Genomic DNA, 19,637 nt, shown 5'->3' on the forward strand with positions numbered 1-19,637 from the left:
AACGTATTCTCATTCTAGGCAATTCGGCATTCTTCGGACGTAAATAAAGGTCAACGCGCGCACGACTTTCCGTAAAAACCGTAATGTGCCAAAATTGTATACTGGCAGTCCGTAAGTTGTCAACTGTTATCACCGGCCGATGACTTCAATTGCACTTACTCTTTGTTTTTAAATGCCCTGAACAAACATGCTTAAAGTAGAAATCTTTGTACTTAAGTCTGCGTTCGCAATGTTGAGATCTGATTTTGAAAACGTTAGCTCTCTCTTTTTTTGGTGTGTGTGTGGTGTGTGTGTGTGTGCGTGTGTGTGTGTGTGTGTGTTAAGGGGGTTTTACTTCAGAATCTATCTTGCTGTTATGGAAACACATGAAAATAAGTTGCTTTTACTATTTTTTTGTATTGAATTTGAAAAGCGTTTTATTGTTACGAGGTATTGAAGGTAAACTGCATAAATGATGAAGCTTTATACATACCGTCGTCAAGTACGATTTTTTCTATTGTGTATTGATAAAGATGGTAGGAAATTTTTCATTGCCAAGGCCACCCGGGTTCGATTCCGAATAAAACATGTTTCTTTTCTCTTGATTTCGCATTTTAAAGATAGTAAGTAAAATAATCGCATCTTCGGATGTTCATACTAATAATATGACCAGACTTAAAGTTTAAAGAAAGATCATTTAAGCCTGTCCCTCAATCAATCAATAGGCCATTATGTGTATTATTATAAATATCACACGTTCTGTTGTAACAGATCTATATATCATGTTTTCCCTGTGTTGTAATATTTATTTTGATTTACAGAGAAATATTAATGATGTTATATAGATATAAGCGTGGGATTCCAATTATTCTAAAAATAGTATATGCGTTATCAAATTTTATGTACAAAATGTTTTGGTATACCGTCTTAAGTTCATTTAGAACATGAGAGGACATAGTCGTGTCGCTTTTTGTGCGGACTTACGTCCTTGTGATGCCGAAGACATCTTGAATCTGATACTGAAACCAGCACATAAAAATACCAACGAATCGACGCTGTACAACATTTCACAGAATCGTTTACTGGTGTGCTCTTCGCCATTCTCAGTGAAACTAGGAAACAGTATTCTACAAAATAACTTTGAGTTATGTAATGATAGCTCAATTCTTCAACAGAGGCTCAAGGAAAAGCGGAAGATAACTGTTTTTAGAATGGGACGTAAAGCAGTGTTAATGGCTAAAGCGGAGGAAATTGCTATGGCAGAATCTAAAGTGAAAAGAAATATCATTTCTAAACAGTGGAAACTAAGAAGAGTAGAGAGTACGTCATTGGTGAAATTGTTACAAAATGGCATCCCATCTGGCGAAGAAGTAAACGTATGGGAAACGTTTGATAGGGGTTAGTAAATATACTTCGAAGACGACCTATGATTATCCGATAATTTGTATTTATTTTTAAGACAAACATTAAAGTCATTTTCTGAAATTTGACTATTCCACTGACTCTGGATACATTTTTTAAAAAAAATTCACGTATGCGTAACGTCGCACATTCATTCATGTTTTGATTATTCATTCGAAACGTATTATATTATCACGTAATTTGTTTTGAACATACAACCGAATACGTCGTTTAACTGTGTGTGTGTGTTGTTTAACATTTACATTTTAAGTTAACAAAACTACATTTCCATTTCAGTTTACGAAAGGTTTGTTCTGAATTATGTATTAAGAATCGATCAAGAGTTAAGTATATATAACCATGTCATCATACGGTAAAGAAATGTGATATTTGTCAGTATTAGTAATACATATATGATATATTGAAATTAAAGGTTTAAATCCTTAAAAATGATTTCTGTTTATGTCAACTAAGCGTGCATTATTGTGAGGTTATATCATTTTAGGTGCTAGAAGTGTTAAACATGTCAAATCAAGGGCAGTGCAAGCAGAAAAATGTTATCAACAAGGTTTAGAATTTGTGGCAGCACCTAATGAAAAGCAAAATTACAAGAACCCATCGCATCCACAACAAAACAATAAAGATAAATATCCCATACAAGCAACAGACGTCGATACAGACTGTCCAAGCATGCAGATGGCCATAAGCTCCCAGTCAATGTTTTCCCGACACGGTGAAACAAGCCTCCCATCAGGCTTTTCATATCAAACTGGAAACGCTAGTTCTTCCACTGTTCATGCCACCACATTTGCACAAAATTCACAAAGTTCAAGCCAGTCAAGAGATTTGAATGCCTTTAACCAAACTGTACCTAGATACGCAGATTATATGACGTATGAAAAAAGACTGTCATCATTTCAAACAACAAAGTGGAATATAAATGAAAAGCCGAACAGAGGTACACTTGTGGGTCTAGGATTTTTCTATACAGGTATACATTTGATAAATGATTTGTACTCTCTGATCTTTCGTAATGTAATTCCATTATGATTTATCAAGGCACTTGTATAAAGGAAATGTTATCGGTAAAAGGAGTGTGTATTTTACTACGTCAGACATTTCTTAAACTTGATAATTGTCACATGACCTACAGAATGGTATTATTTGTATTTAAAGCGTAAAGCGGGATCATCCGGGTTTACTGGTTCATGCTGACTTAACGTATAAATATTTCTGTTATAGATTTGTGCATAATTTTGCGTGTGTGTGTTTGGGGAGATTGAGAGGGGACAGGGGAAGGGGCGGGGGAGGGGGGGGGGGGGGGGTAATGGGTTTATGTCCCCCTCCCGGAAACATTTTTGAGCAATACAATGTGCATTTGCCAAACAAAACGATGTGCATTTGCCATAGGGATTAAAATTTTGACAATTTTAGTGTATGCATGCATAACATCAGAAATAAATTTGAAAGATTAACTTTGTAAAATTATGAACTATAGGCTGGTCGAAGGGATGCGTTCTTGGAATGTTTTACCCTATCGAATATTTATATATGCCATTTTTAGTGTAATATTAAACCGTGATAAAACGAGTGCACGTTTCTCGTTTCGTTTCGAATTGAATATATCAACAGTACTGACAGAATTAAAATAAGGTCATAAAGATAAATCTATATCGTTTTGTACCTAATATGAATTATATAAAACGTCCATACAGAAAACTATTGATATTTTAAAATTCGTATGTATCTACATGGAGTTTAAAAATGTTTATAATATTATTTGATTATCAGACTCATATCGTGAAATACGCGTAAATATTGCGCAACAGTGAAAGAACAAGAGTATGCATCTCGATACAAGTCTAATAACCTTTTTTATTACATACGGCGCATCTGTACTAATAATTATTCAATAAATGATATAAGTTTATTTTTAGACAGAGCGAACGATAACAAATTACCTGATATAAAATCTGAACGTCGGTAAGGAAAATATTGACGTTTCAGGTTCCATTATAACTTAATGAAATGTACTCCTAATGAGTATGAACTTGTACGCGATGTGTTTATCGCTTGCTCTGTGCTTATGCATAAAGATCCTCATTTTCAATGCAGGTCGGGAAGATTTGGTTAGATGTTATGTATGCGGCATTGGTCTAAAAGACTGGGTGAAGAATGACGACGTATTGAAGGAACACGTGAAGCATTCGCCAAAATGTACCTACTTGCTGCAGAAGTTTGGCAAACATGAAGTTGATAGCATTCAGGTAGACTTTATAAATCCAAACGTTTATAGCACGTATTTAATAAAATGAAGTTCTTTGCGTTGTATATAAACATACCGGTCATATTTTTTATTTTTGGACATGGATGAAGTAAAATACATAGACATATGTATTTAAATACGTATATGGTATAATGATTATATATACACATTTATATATATCTTTGCAATGCGCATAATTCTTCTTCATGCATGACTATAAATAGTCATTTTAAAATCATTGAAGTATAATTACCCCTACGTATATGTATATATAGAAGAGGAATGAGTTTATTTTATAACTTGTACAAAGGGGAAACAAAAAAAAACAAAACAAAATTGACACTATCTTAATAAATTGATTGTTTTTTACTCTACAAACTCTTCCGCGAAAGTATTTTAAACCATATGTAATTGCTAAAATGTATTACAAAATATAAAACATTTGAAAATGTCAAACTGAAAGAAATGAATTATTACACTTGAGCTTTTTTATTGAGTTTATCTCACTGACACAATTATAGGTCCCATGGCGACATTGCAGTGTTTGATGGTATAAAAATAAACTCAGGTGTCCAAGGGGATCATGCCAGACACAATCGTGCACCGACCTTCCGTTAGCCAGCTGAAGGGCTTCCCCGCAGAAAGCATGCTATACTCTAAGCGAGGTTTTGAACCCACAGTTGTGAGATGCATGTGATTCCAAGTCAGCGATCTTAACCACTCGGCAATGGAGTCCCCTTACTAGGTCTTAGGCCCAACTTAATATAAAAATTACTCTCTTTACCAAAATGTCTTGAAATACAAAGTCAATCCTTTGTACAAATTTAATTATCATTGTATACCTAACCGTACAATTTATATTACTATTTTTTCAGACAGAAATATCAGCAGGTATGTTTGTAGTTTTTTTTACTTACAAGGTGAAAATGCAGATTTAATTTATTTACTAACCTACGTCTCGGAACACTTACATACTGTGTACCATTTTTGCACGGTTTGTGCCTATTTTCTGAAAATATTTTTCATATTTTAGTTCAGTTAAAGCATGGAGCATGATATGTAACTGTAGAGCACAAATTGTTATTCTACAGATTGCCGTAGTCATTATTTTAAAATCAAAAGAAAATTTTAAACTGGAAAGAATATCATTAGACTAAGTAGAGTCGTTCCACGATCTATGTGTCCACATCTCGCGTTCGCAAACGCGTTCAAAATTTGTCTCCTTGATAATAGGAAAGGCAGGTTAAATCATTATACAGAAGAGAATGATACATGCGGCTATAAATAAACCCAAAACGGATCTCGACCGCATAAAGTGCATGAAAAAGTGATGGATGTAGAAATACAGTCGAATTTCTTTCGCTCGAATTTGCCGGGAAAGTCGAAAACTGTTCGAGTTATCTAGTTCGAGCCATCGAAGTTTTAGGTCTTTACACAAAAATGAGTACCTGGTTACTCGACTACCGTGTGTATACCGAATTTCTCAAAAAGTATATTTGTATACAACATGTATGCCGTAATGCCTAGCAAAAAATGTTTGTTTCCGGTAACATGACAAAAATTTTAGAGGAGGTAGGTCGGTATTTTTTTTTTTTGGTGGGGGGGTGGGGAGATTGTTTTCTAAATGAGACTTTTCGGAAATTACTTTTGTGTCAAAAAGTTAATACAAATAAGGAGGTTATGCCTTTAGAGCATCAGTAAGTTGATTTCAAAAAAACATTGACCGTGTTTAAAGCATAAAAAGTGCAGTTTTGCAACTTTCTATTACAAAGTTGAAACAAAATTTCTCCAAGGTCATAGAAAACATTTAGGGTTGGGGCAAAAAAGTTAGGTGAGGTCGGGATACCGGAGACAAACCATTGTTTAGGCCTAACCAATATACAATCTACTTTTAGCACATATGATTAGAAATTGAGGTCATCATTTTATTTAGACTGATTTTAACATTTAAAGTGCCGTGGTAACTCGGGCACTCTTTAAAAGTGTTTCCAGTATAAACTTTGCTATACGATAAACATTATTTATTTCTTACATCTTATACTCGCTAAAGTTTTACACTTTCCATCAAACAATAATTTACATAATACACTTTATTTGTTACGAAAGTTTTTTCTACAATGTATTGATTTAAACAGTCCTTCGTTGCAAAACAAACCCTATTATTTATGATAAAGCGGAGATCAAATTATAAATGCAAACAATGGAAAAGGCCTAAAAAAGATTGTTTGTTTACGATAACATGCTCAAAAATTTAGGGTAGGTAGCTAGGTCGGTATTTTTTAATTTATTAAGTGGGACTTTCGAAAATTGTTTTTGTGTCAAAATAAGGCATACAAATAAGAGGGTTATGCCTTTAGAGCATTAATAAGTTGATTTCTAACATCACTGAGCATGTTTAAAGCATAAAAAGTGCAATTTTGAAAAGAAAAATCCTTCAAGGCCATAGAAACAATTAGGGTCGGGCAACAAATTTAGTGTTCCTGGACTCTGTACCAGTACAATCCTGTTCTCCGCAAGAAACTGCCAACTTTCTGACATGAATCAGGTGGAGGACGAATGATTTCAGACACAATGTCTTTTATCAAATCGTCATGGAGAACATACGCCTCGCCCGGGGATCGAACTCACGACCCCGCGATCCATAGATCTGCGCTCACCCTATTGAGCTATGCAGGCGGGTGCAAAATAACAATGTAGATTGTACAAAGTTATGGATGCCATGGACTGACAAGGTCTTCAGGAAGCCAAATATCAGCGTTTTATTTTTGTTTATTACAGGAACTTCATCTGGTTCCCAGCTTCCCTACAAGATACGCTCTCCTCAGTATCAAACAATGGAAGCAAGACTGGCATCTTTCAGATCTTTTCCCAGCAACATTGGAATCCCGCATCAACTGCTAGCTGTCGCTGGACTATATTTTACAGGTTAAAATAATACAAGGATAAATATCAAATAAGAAAAGAAAGCCGTGTTCCCACAAGCTTTAATTCTGCATTAACATTAAAAAAATGAACGCAATTCTTGAGTTCCTATACCTCTCGATTAATGGCCCTTTTCAAGACACGTGTTCGCTATCTCTTGAAGAAGGATTTATAAAGTTATATTAGTTTTTTGGTATACAGTCCAAATTTTGTTGCATTTGTTTTTAACGCAAGAATTGCGATTGAGAATATTAAAAAGTCCAGTCCTGATCTGTTCAGATGAAACAAATACTAATAACTTTCGTACTAAAGAATGATAGCCTCATACCAAATATATATATATGTAAACAATAATATTTGTCATCTTTAACATGCTGTTTGCTGAAGATATGAAAGTGTTAATCTTGGTTTGTTTAACGTCCTACAGTTCTTTGTAAAAAATGTTAGGTTTCAGATACGCGAAGTTAATCAATCATTCAACGTCAAACTTGAAGCATTGATTTATTGATCTAGTCGCTTTTTCCACTTTTTCCTGACATTAATCAAGGTTTGTCAAGGTTTGTAAGTACGTTTGTAGTGCACCTCTTCAATCATCTGTTCGGACTATTCCTTTACCATAACCCACTGTAGCTGTATTATGCGATTTGAGAATACATTCTTTTAAGACTGACTAATATATGTGTATGTATACGGCTGACGGAGCACCATAATGATAGCAAAATTTTTTTGAAATGTTAAAGGCACATATTCATTGGAAACAGGTTCAAATTGAATTTCTAGTTCACTTTAGGTTGACAATTTGAGTCTTCGAATTGCCTCTATATGAGATACCAGCTAAAACCGTTAAACCTTTCGGTAAAACAAATGGTGCCTTACTATGTCTTTAGTTTCTCCGTATCACATGCAGCTTTTTGTGTGTGACAAAAACGTAGAACAGAAACTCATCAGAAGCTTCCATCTGGAAAAACAAAGTTTTATAACGCCTTTTACACAATTTCTTATACATTTTCGAACCTTCGCTTGTTTGAGTTAATGAACAGAGCATTATGTATAAAACTTTTTTTCCAAACATGGCAGAACTAGACAGAAAGCTGCTAGAGAATTTAACTGCTTGGAAGACCTCTGTTTTTATGTCTGATTGATTTTTGAGATCATACGAGCGACGGCATTAATATCTTCATGTTATGTCGCGCACAGTTATGTTCGGAACGTTTCCTGTATTCCATTATTCTAATTGCCCAGTACCCAAATTTCCTGAAAATTATTTTGTATTCATACCAAAGCAATAGATGTCCGCGGTAATTTAAAACGTTTTGGATACCCTTACATGAATGATAAGTTACAATGATAAAAATCATAGGGTACGGGTATTTCTATGATTTGAAAAAAAGTTTTTGATTAAATTGTTATTTTTGGTACTGGTATAATGCTTTACGATGGTCTTTGTTGCATTTTGCCAAATTGTTGTGAAGGACAGGGACGTAGCTAGCCCGATTTTACTGGTATAATACATCGATACTACAAGATGACAGGTGGACAATTCAGGCTCTCCCTTCTCAGTCAATCTCTTTTCAATATATGTTTTAAAACATAGATAAATATCTATCTTACATTGCAGAAACAAAGTGTGGTCCAGACTAAACTTAATCAAATACAGTATAACTGCGCAGACTTCTACAATCATTATATACGATGTTTTTACGTTAAACACATTGTCATGGCCTAATGATATCAATGTCAATTTGTAACTAGAAACTTGTATTTCTCAATATGCTCCTGCAAATCATATATTATTACTATCCTGGAAATACAGAGGAATACAGTTATTATGTGGCGCGTCTTTTACACAAAGTATAAGTATAACATAATATGAAGTAAAGCAGTGAAAAAAAGGGAAAACATTAAGGATCGGTGTCTCTTAAAATCTACTGAACACACTTAAACGCGATACAAAGGAAGGATGGATTTTGCTTTTAGTTTCTTTAAACTGGCATTTAGATAAATAATTTTGCAATAATTTCTATTTGCTAGGCCAAGGAGATTTATGTCGATGTTTTACATGTGATGGTGGACTCAAGGACTGGAGTGGAGGAGATGATCCCTGCAAAGAGCATGCAACATACTTCCCTAACTGCGAGTACATTAATCAGCTAAAAGGAAGAGAATATGTTAGAGCAATGCAGCAAAGAAGACACAGTAGCCAACCAGCGGTAAGTCCCCTTAAAGGTGTGAATACGTTAATTTTAGGACAGTAACATATTGTGTGGACATATGTCATGCAGTACTAAACATATTCATTTCCTTTTTATTTTGACCGAAGTTATTATTTCCTACTTTTTGATTAATTATTTTCTTTTTTGGTTTATGTTATAAAATATAGTTACTTGAAATTCAGTATCTTTTATTTGCCAAATCGAGGCAAAAATGCAATGATAAGATGACAACATTCTGGCGGGCCAAGTCCTCAAAATGTACATCAACGACTGATTTGTTGTAAATTAACTTAATTTTGTATCCATTGTCAATAGACCAAAGTTGATGTTATTCAATCTGCCCAAACTAGGCAGACTGGACAATGGTTATGAAAGTCGTCGATTTCTTTGATGTAACAGTTGTCGTTTTGTATTAACATAATACATTAAATGACAATAAAGGTTGCCAGGCGTTCTTATTATATAGTACCGTTAATCTTAAAAAATGATAATTCATTCAATATCTAGTATTCAATATAATACAGTTGAACTTGCCAAAGCGGCCACCTGTATTAAGCAACCACCTGTCATAAACGATCAATCAGCTTACTTCCCTAACTAACATTTTGTTCTAACATCAACTTGTCTTTAGCAGCCAATGTGTTGCTTCTTTGTCCTACTGCCTAATACAGGTTTAGCTCTACGTAATCATAGGGTGCTGCCGGTGCAACTTCTCAGACGACGAAAGAACCAGAAATATCCACGATACTCTCAATGGAAAAACTTAATATTTCTAGCAGTGAACGTAAGTTAATTCGTGTGTTGCTCTTTTACTGACATGTGGCTCTTGTTCCGATTTACAGTCTTTCTACGTATTTGTTTTCTACTTTTACATTTTGTTTTAAACCGCCTCGATAGCCTAATGGTAGAGCGTCGCTTCGAGTGCTGGAGGTCGTGGGTTCGATCCCCGGCCGCATCATACCAAAGACGTGCAAAATGATAGATTCCTTGCTTGGCGTTCAGCATTAAAGGGAAACAGGTTTCTCTTCTGTCATACCCTCATGGCGATGAATTCCACCAGGAATTAGGCGTCGAGAGTAACTGAAATGTTGTAGTTTGCTTCCAAATCGACCTAAAATATAAGAATAAATAGTTTGTTTATAAGATACACAAAATGTTCTACCGTCAAATGACTTGAATAGATATCGAATTATCATATAAACGGCAGAATGGATTTTGCTCTTAAATCTATAGCGTATTTTATATAAAACTTTAATGCGATATGTATGAATCGTAATAGACCTTTCAATTTTATTCATTTGGACCGGTTTTACAAAAAAAGTTCAATTAAAAACATTAATTTCATCTATTTTTTATATCCATTTTAGCTTCCAAATCAATGGTTAGTCAAGTTACAAGGATGGGATATTCAGAACGTGATGTAGAAACTGCGAAAGCAGAGCTGGAGAAAACTGGTAAATATTTCCAAATTTTGTAGAGAAATGATTTCAAAAACCCAAACAAATGAAAAACACGACTGACGAAAAAAGAGTTTAAATAAGCAAACCTTAATCTGAAGAGAGATCTAGACAGTAAACACCCGAAAGCAATGTCGTAAAAATCTTACAAAGGATAGACTATATCATAATCTGTCATCAATAGGTCTGAAGTCTGTTTATATCCCTCATCGGTTTAATAGACTAGCTATATTTTTGGTCATTTTCTCTACTTATGATTATGGTATTTAAAGTTTGTCTTTTCTATAATCGATTAGGTGAAATGAATCCTAACGTGGAAAATATTGTGAACAAGATACTTGATATGCAAGGACAAGTGACAAATACCACTGCTGCGGCGGACAATGATCCCGAAGGTAAGCGAAAGTGAACCACGCAACTAATACCACTGCTGTAGCAGACAATGATCCCGAAGGTAAGTGAAAGTGAACCACGCAACTAATACCACTGCTGTAGCAGATAATGATCCCGAAGGTAAGCGAAAGTGAACCACGAAACAAATACCACTGCTGTAGCAGACAATGATCCCGAAGGTAAGCGAAAGAGAACCACGCAACTAATACCACTGCTGTAGCAGACAATGATCTCGAAGGTAAGTGAAAGTGAACCACGCAACAAATACTACTGCTGTAGCAGACAATGATCCCGAAGGTAAGCAACTAATACCACTACTGTAGCAGATAATGATCCCGAAGGTAAGTGAAAGTGAACCACGCAACTAATACCACTGCTGTAGCAGATAATAATCCCGAAGATAAGTGAAAGTGAACCACGCAACACATACTACTGCTGTAGCAGACAATGAACCCAAAGGTAAGTGAAAGTGAACCAAGTGAAAGTGAACCACGCAACACATACTACTGCTGTAGCAGACAATGAACCCAAAGGTAAGTGAAAGTGAACCACGCAACTTATACCACTGCTGTAGCAGACAATGATCCCGAAGGTAAGTGAAAGTGAACCACGCAACTTATACCACTGCTGTAGCAGACAATGATCCCGAAGGTAAGTGAAAGTGAACCACGCAACTTATACCACTGCTGTAGCAGACAATGATCCCGAAGGTAAGTGAAAGTGAACCACGCAAAACATACTACTGCTGTAGCAGACAATGATCCCGAAGATAAGTGAAAGTGAACCACGGAACTTATACCACTGCTGTAGCAGACAATGATCTCGAAGGTAAGTGAAAGTGAACCACGCAACAAATACTACTGCTGTAGCAGAAAATGATCCCGAAGGTAAGTGAAAGTGAACCACGCAACTTATACCAATGCTGTAGCAGACAATGATCCCGAAGGCAAGTGAAAGTGAACCATGCAACAAATACCACTGCTGTAGCAGACAATGATCCCGACGTTGAGTGAAAGAGAACCAACTGACGAATACCACTGCTGCAGCGGATAATGATCCCGAAGCTTAGTGAAATCTAACCAAGCGACAAATTACCACCGCAGCAGTTGCCAATGGTTACGGATTTGAAGTGAACTAAGCAACACATACCAGTGCTTCAGCGGACAGTGATCCCAAAGGTAGGTGAGAGTGAACCAAGTGACATAGAATAGCGGAGAATGATTCTAAAGGTAAGTGAAAGTGATACAGGTGGCAAATACCATTGCTTTAGCGGAAAATGATCTCGAAGGTAAGTGGTAGTGAACCAAGCAACAAATACCACTGCAACAAGAAGTGAAAGTTGGATCAAGCAACAAGCGACCAAAACATTGTTTTTGAGGACAATGATCCTTAATATAAGTAATGTGAACAATAGCTTGATTAAAAATAATTATTGTTCATGGAATATCACGAACAAATTTTTAGTCATGAGCACGTCCAAGACGTTGACTGAGATGCCTACTCTTGTTTAAAGGAATGCCCATAAACAAAAACAATGCAAAATAACAGTTTGTAGCAGATAAATAGTTGTTCAAAATAAAGAAAGAATTAATACCTCTTTAATGCTACACTCCTGTGAGAAGTGCACGTTGTTAGCGAGCTTTTTTATTATGCCCTACTGATATTTTTCCTGTACGTTTTTGACAAATCCTTACATAGGTGTAAATATTAACAGATATGACATTTAAACTTTGTAAAACAACTTTGATTTCTTTAATCAAGTAGTAAAACTAACTGGCTTCCTGAACTGAGGAACGTTATATATAAAAAAACATATAAATCTTTTTACAATAAGTAGCATTAAGCCAGATACTTAATGTATGGAAGTAAATAAGGTTAAATCAATATATTTGCCATTGATTTTAATCATATTTGTTTAATGAATTTTATTTGCTAATGAAGTAATATAGAGAATTTAGAAACTGAAATGTACAAGGTAAAAAAAAGAGGAAAACATGCGGTTTTGAGTCAGACTGACAAATCTAAAAACAGACTTTGTTTGCATGAATGTACAGAGTCCAAACACTTTTAGGTATGTTATCTGGGAACACCTATCATTTAGTGTCTGACCCATTCAATTAATAAATATACATCGAGAAAATGAAAGTGATTTTCTGATGGGACAAATTGTTTGATAGTAAATATGCAATGTGTATGAATGAATCTCTATCAATCATCTTTTTTTGCAGATTTGCAAGCGATTACTGAAGAAAACGAACGGCTTTCCCAGATGATCCAGTGTATGCTGTGTATTGACGAGGAACCGGATATCCTAATTTTACCTTGTGCGCATCACCGAATTTGCCACAAATGTTCTGAAAATATGACGCACTGTCCTGTTTGCAACAATATCATTGAGGACAAGATCAGGACGTACCGGGCGTAATGATGGGGCATTGTAACAAACAAGTCATATTTTACGTAATATATTTATACCACAGGTGTACGCTGCACTTTCATATACTGTAGAGGATATCACTGTATGAATGTGTTAAGAAGTTTGTCACTTTGAGAAATAACATTTATGGTCTTACCTTCCAAATTCGTTTCAATATTTAGTCTCCTTGTGAGTTGATCAGTGTGTGAATGACTTATTCTTACGTTGTAATTCACGTATGCAGATTTGAACACTTAACTGAACATAGGTAAAATATTAGCCAATAAGGAAACTTAACAGACGGGGGTTTTCCTTGTTTTTTCCAGCATACTCAGATCCAGTTGTTAAGATAATGAATAACCCTGGTGGTTGGAATATTACATGTTTGTTACAAGAGCCCTTTCTCCAAATATCCGCGAAGCGTTGTTAACCCATGTTTTGAATCCGAGAGAAGCAAAATATAATTAATCTAAGTCTGGACTTAGATTAAAGAGGATGAAAACAAATTGCGACTCTGGTTAAAGTTAAAAACAAAATACATTTTTGTGATGAAAACGATTGTTTTATGTCATTTAACATAGATTGCGATTGTTCAGCGCTGTGTGTGTGGATAAGTAACAGAAGAAAGGTTTGAAAATGTAAATTATAACAGTAAACACTACTCAGTGTTCTCTTTGTTATAAAGCTAGTACAAAATAATATGTACATTTTTTTTTGCTATCAAGACTAAGACTGTTTGCAAATTTTACCCTAAAATGTATTTACCGTGTACAATATTCTACACATTTATTGTGTTTGTAGTGTTATTTTCAAAATTAAATATCATGATGTACCTGTTGTTTGTTGAAAAAGCTTCCATTGTTTTAGAGGTTGCATGCATTTATAGTGTGCTTAGCTATACATGTTATAAGTATGTTTAATTTTTACCTTTACCTTGCTACATTTCTAAAGCGGACTGGTCAATCACTCAATTTGGGAAGTACCATTCATTATACTATTCGAATAGGCGTTCACTGAAAATTTACAGACTGATTAACGAACTGTGTAGACCATGATAAGCAGTCTGATCTTTGTCTGCAGTAGTCTCAAAGGCAAAATCACTTGCCACCAGCAGGCTAAAGGTTAAACCTTATGCAATGTATAATTAATACACGTTGATGTTTACATAATATCTATGTACAGATTGTTTACCTGTTCAAATATGAAATTAAGGTCTAGATATATCGTTAGATGTAAAATAAACATTTCTAGCAATTCTTTCTTTCTTTGTTAACATTAAAAGTCAAGACTCGGTCAAAACTGAGATAACTATGAATTTTTCTAACATACGGAAAATAGCATCAGTTTTTCCTTTGTTACCTAATCCTACGCTACAAGAAACCTTTTGATTTACTTCTTTATCTTAAAATAAACCAATGAATATTCAGGTCATATTTTCAGTATTTTTAGAGCTGTTCAAGAATATGAAAGCAGTTTGTTAAACATCTTATATAAAAAAATGAAATTAAAAATTTTATTGAAAATTGATTATTGAGAAAAATAATTTACATTTTAACATTAGCAAACACTACAACTTTGTTTCCATGATTAATTATTCTTATGATAAAAGAGGCATTTTTCCTTCTTTACTTAAAACAATATATATTCAAATATTATTTTCAGATCTTAATTTATCTAGAAGCTGATTTTGATAGACTTGTCCAAAAGAAAAAAATAATCGTTGACATAAAAACTGAGTACAAATTATAAGGTACATACATGCTGTTTATTAATCTAAAATATAGTTAAAAAAGATATCCCGAAAAGAAAATAGTAAAGAAATGTATTAATCTGATCTATAATTATTATATTGTTATATATTAGAATCATATTAATTGTAGATGTTACAACGTGAGGTGGGCGTGTGATAGATTCCTCGAAAACTATATGGGCTGTCAAATTGTTGACTGTATTTAAACACCCTAATTGACGTACAATTAATTTGTCAGGTGCTTTTATTCAATGTAATTGACTTATGATGCCAGGTTTATTTCACATGAGATAAGAAACGATTCAATAAACGTTTATATCGAAATATAATATCTACAAACATACATAAAATATATATTAGATAATGAGTTATCATCAATTCTGGTAAGCATAAGTTGGAAGAAGGAAAGTGAAACTGAAAAATGTTATTCCTCGTTAGACAGCTTTTCTCTACCGTTGCATAGGTGCACTATGTATTGGTGAAATAAAGCCGAAAGGGGTATGGTTTGTTTACATACTAGATGCCGCATAGTCTATACATTAATAATTAAACAAAGGAGTAGAGTAAATACTTTTTTCATTATTTGGCTATTTGATTTGTAAACGAAATGTAACAATGCACTACCGTTCCACTTTAAATGCAGTGTACAAACGGCTCTACATGAACTGATAAGCACCACTGCGCGTCTGAAATGTTTTTACAAAAAATGAATCATTATCTGCGATAAATTTTATACCATAATGAACCTGGCCGATATGGATTAGATATGATATGTTATATCAAATATTGATATAAAATATTTAGATAGTGTACGCGAAAAATTACAATAATCAAATATAAGAAGCTACACAAGGCAATATGCTTTCTATCATTTTTCTTCTTACTGCATACTATATGGCAACATTGTCAAAAATTATTGAATAATTCTCATATCGTAGGCTTTTGAATTTAATAATTACCAACAAATATTACAGTTATTTTAAGTCAATAAAAAACATAAATCTTAAATCTTAAGTAGATGGTTAGGTTTAGATTTCAAAAATATGCCAATTAATTTTGTTACAGAAATCAAATTTTAGAGGTTGGCAAGACACACACCTTGATCATAAAAGTGCTAGGTTGACGATAAATTAGAGAAGTATAATTAACATTTTGCTTTTCAAATAAAACACTCAAACAATGCATTAGACACCAAAGTGGAGTACAGCAGTACAGGATTTGTTCACGTAGAGGATGAGTGAGTTCGAAATCAAAGTATCATAAGAAAAAACAAGATTTCTGAATTAATTTTAGCTAATGTAACCAAAAACAAAAGAGAATATTGGAAACGATCCAAGGTTACAAAAGTCTCAAAACTCCTGCATCTGATTGGTTGATTCTGAACCCAATTTTGAAACTGAACAATGGTAAGACTTCATTCTGAAACTGGTCAACAATCTCAGTTTTCGGACTTCGGCATAACATTATTAAGATTACCCAGATGAATAAGGATTTTACCAAAACTGAAAAAGGATTTTTTCCACCATTAAAAAGAACATCGTAGCGTACATTTTAAATGCTGTTTTATCACATCACTTGTATTCCTTTAAATTGATTTGTATATATAGAACATATTTGAAGGATCAAATATTATACTTTTAAAGCCCCTATCTGAATCTTAAAACCGTTTTTTTTCTTCTGCCTGTTTATATCAAAACAACCGTTTATGGTTTCATACATTGTTATAATTTCACGTGATTATTTACGTATAAAGTGAGGAATGTGAAAATAATATACGGTACAAAAACAATTATGCCAGATGTTTAAGTAAAACGACTTATTAATATTTGTTATTTGAGTTATGTTTAGATTATAACGGGTTCAGGAAAGCATATTTACAATATAATCTTACTGGTTGACTAATACACGCCTGATGTTTCATCATTTCCAGAGTTACAAAAAAAGACTAAGATTTTTGCGCTATAAAATCGATAAATAATTGTTTTCTGTAATAATTCCAATAGGCGTTGGTAATACAAATACTTTTCTTCTGATAAATCTTGACTTTTATCGTCATCGTTATCGTAACTCAGAGAAAATAGAACGAGCGTCTAATGTTTTATTGTTTATCACACAAAATATCGACATGATGTTAAATGTGAATCAAGCATGTGAAATCATACTGAGATGAAGATATAAAAAGTATTACTGCCTAGCTTGACATGAAAAAGAAATTTCTTGTTGTTTAAATACAGCATAATTTTTAATGAACATGGTAACGTAAAAGATATCCCTCAGGTATACTGCTAGTATATTGTGTTTTGTAATGTACGAGAATTTACTGGTATACTATATTGTGTATTTGTAATGTAAGAGAATGTACTGATATATTGTATTCTGTACTTGTAACGTAAGCAAATGTACTGGTATACTCAATTTTGTACTTACAACATAAGAGAATGTACTGGCATATGGTATTTTGTACTTGTAACGTTAGAGAAAGTACTCATATACTGTATTGTGTATTTGTAGAGTAAGAGTGCGTATCTTTATACTTTCTGGTAAAGTAAAATTAGTCGAAATGATACGTTTCGGCACGGCATGATAACTTTTGACTATCACTGTCCCGTTACGTCCAAGCTTATTCTGAGTATTTCTGTAAGGAAATCCCCAATGAAAACGTACGCAGGATAAAATTTTCACGAGGCAGAAATCACATAGCTCACCGTTTCCGGTAAAGTTGCATGGTTTTGGATATTCGGACAATCGCTGCGTTTATTTTTAAGGCTTGATCAAAACGAGTCTAAATGACAGGTTGTAAGTTTCGGGACAGCGTGATAACTTTTGACTGTCACTGTCCTATCACTTCGAAGCTTATTCTGCGTATTTATGTAATGAAACCCCCAACGAAGTTTGTTGGGAACGTTTTCTGGTACATGTACATATGAATGTATTTGTAAAGATAACAGGTCTGATAATGAATCAATGTTGATATTAAATCATAAAATTGTCTCGCTGATATTTTTGAACGTATGTTTTAAGTTTTGTTTCTGTCATTTCAGTATCATCGGCTGAAACCGGTGTCGATGTAGATATCTCCTCGCACTTTTTACATCATATTTTCATAGATTTTAGTCTCTTATTTAAAATTATGAGTTACGTTTAATCCATTTGACGTTTCTTTATGAATATTCATTTTTAATTTCTTTGAGTCTGGTCAGTATTTTTTGATTATTTTGGATTTTTTAACGGTTTTTATTTCTCTGCATGAAGATCACAAACCAGTATCATACAGGGGCAATATTTCAATACGAAATTGTGAAAAATCTAATTCGGTGACCACCCATTTTCTTTTTATATTTTAAAAGTAAACATTATATTCTGCTATTCTTGCAAGTTCAATCAAATTCCTTTATGCAGATTTGGAAATATTAACTTGTGAAGGAAATATACAATATTTCATAATTATGATGCTTTTTTGACTTAGAAAACAACAACTATATACAAGTGTCATGCAACAGTTTCTTGACTTGCATTAAAATTTCTTTTTGTTTTGAAGGGAAATAATCATGTTATATGAGATTTGACTATCAGATATACTTCATGAATCATTTATTTGATCCCTTGATGTTATATGCTATGGCAGACATGCTCTAGATTTCAGGATACACTTGTACCCTGGTCATGCATTATAATCTGAAATAAAATGAAAACGAAGTCGGTGACCCCCATATTTCTTTTTATTTTTAGGTTACTTATCCATTGAACTAACAATATATGAATTATGAACAAATTCTGTTATTGGGAAAAAAATGGTGAAATTCTAGCATACGCCTTTAAGTTGCTGTTGATTTTGGTAAGAGCATTATGAATAACCTAAACCATCATGTAAAAACTGAAAGCTGTTGTTTCTGATTGAAATATCTAGTTCATTCAATGGGATCAACTAAAACCGTTATACCTTCTATCATAACAATGTCATTTTGTATGCATTAACTGAGAAGTCTGGTAACTTGTTTTGTTGGTGGCCCCAGTAAGGCATATAGCTATTTATTTTCCGTCTGGATGATGACTGAAATCGAAATGAAAGTTTGTACGTTTCGGTAGCTTATTAATTTGCTTTATACGAAGACGTTTATTACTCTTCAGAAGAATGCAAATTTCTTTCAGACGAAACGCATTAATGTTGTGTCGAGTCATCATCTTTGATGGAAGAGCTTCAATGTAAGCTAGACATTCATGTCCATTTTTGTAGGAATGATCTAATGCGAATAACATTTCTATTTTATTTGATGAAGGAATGTTTATTCGTCTCCACAATTTTTCAGGGAGATTTTTGTTTAAAAAATGACGTATTTTATCAATACGATAAATAGAAGTATCTTCAATATCTAGAAAGGAAATTACACGTCAATGAATAATGTAAGGTTGGCGGACATAAAGCAATTTGCCATAAATCCTATACTTATTGTGTTTCTCACTTACTTTATTTCGACATCTGAACTTTAAAGGTAACAGTAACAAAAGCTTACAAACGTTTTTTTGAAAAGATTTAGTAGGATTTCTCTATATAATTATTAACTGAAATAAATGAAAGCGGAACGGAATTCTTGAAGTGACATTCAACACGTCTGTTTTAAAAAGTGCAGTTTTTAATTCATAAAGATATCAAATGAAATATTGCTTCGTAAAAAAGTGATTGATCATTACATATGAACAAATAATCATTTCGTTTTACGGCGTGTATTTTGTCAAAACGCAATAATATGTCAACTGATGACAATTTTTTTCGGTTTAAGAAAAACATATTCAGTACATTTTTAAGATATATTTCGTATAAATTAAAACATTCGATAAAAAT

The 19,637-nt window shown here is 33.6% G+C and overlaps 1 protein-coding gene across 1 annotated transcript; it reads left to right on the top strand.

The window, feature by feature from the left end:
* Nucleotides 1–908: 908 nt before the first annotated feature.
* On the top strand, nt 909–14,304 carry LOC128550393 (baculoviral IAP repeat-containing protein 7-A-like). Its single transcript, XM_053529354.1, has 10 exons — nt 909–1,377; nt 1,886–2,371; nt 3,496–3,647; nt 4,522–4,537; nt 6,425–6,571; nt 8,600–8,778; nt 9,475–9,565; nt 10,149–10,235; nt 10,535–10,633; nt 12,860–14,304. The coding sequence occupies exons 1-10, from the start codon at nt 924–926 to the stop codon at nt 13,054–13,056; spliced, it is 1,908 nt and encodes a 635-aa protein (XP_053385329.1). The 5' UTR covers nt 909–923; the 3' UTR covers nt 13,057–14,304.
* Nucleotides 14,305–19,637: the final 5,333 nt, after the last annotated feature.

This window comes from Mercenaria mercenaria, chromosome 17 (genome assembly GCF_021730395.1).
Source record: "Mercenaria mercenaria strain notata chromosome 17, MADL_Memer_1, whole genome shotgun sequence".
Lineage (NCBI taxonomy): Eukaryota > Metazoa > Mollusca > Bivalvia > Venerida > Veneridae > Mercenaria > Mercenaria mercenaria.

Excerpts from the sequence above, each read along its gene's own strand:
- LOC128550393 (XM_053529354.1), top strand. The coding sequence starts at position 924 with ATGAGAGGACATAGTCGTGTCGCTTTTTGTGCGGACTTACGTCCTTGT. Across the intron at positions 10,236-10,534 it reads AGCAGAGCTGGAGAAAACTG|GTGAAATGAATCCTAACGTG; the intron begins GTAAATATTTCC and ends ATAATCGATTAG. Across the intron at positions 10,634-12,859 it reads GGCGGACAATGATCCCGAAG|ATTTGCAAGCGATTACTGAA; the intron begins GTAAGCGAAAGT and ends CTTTTTTTGCAG.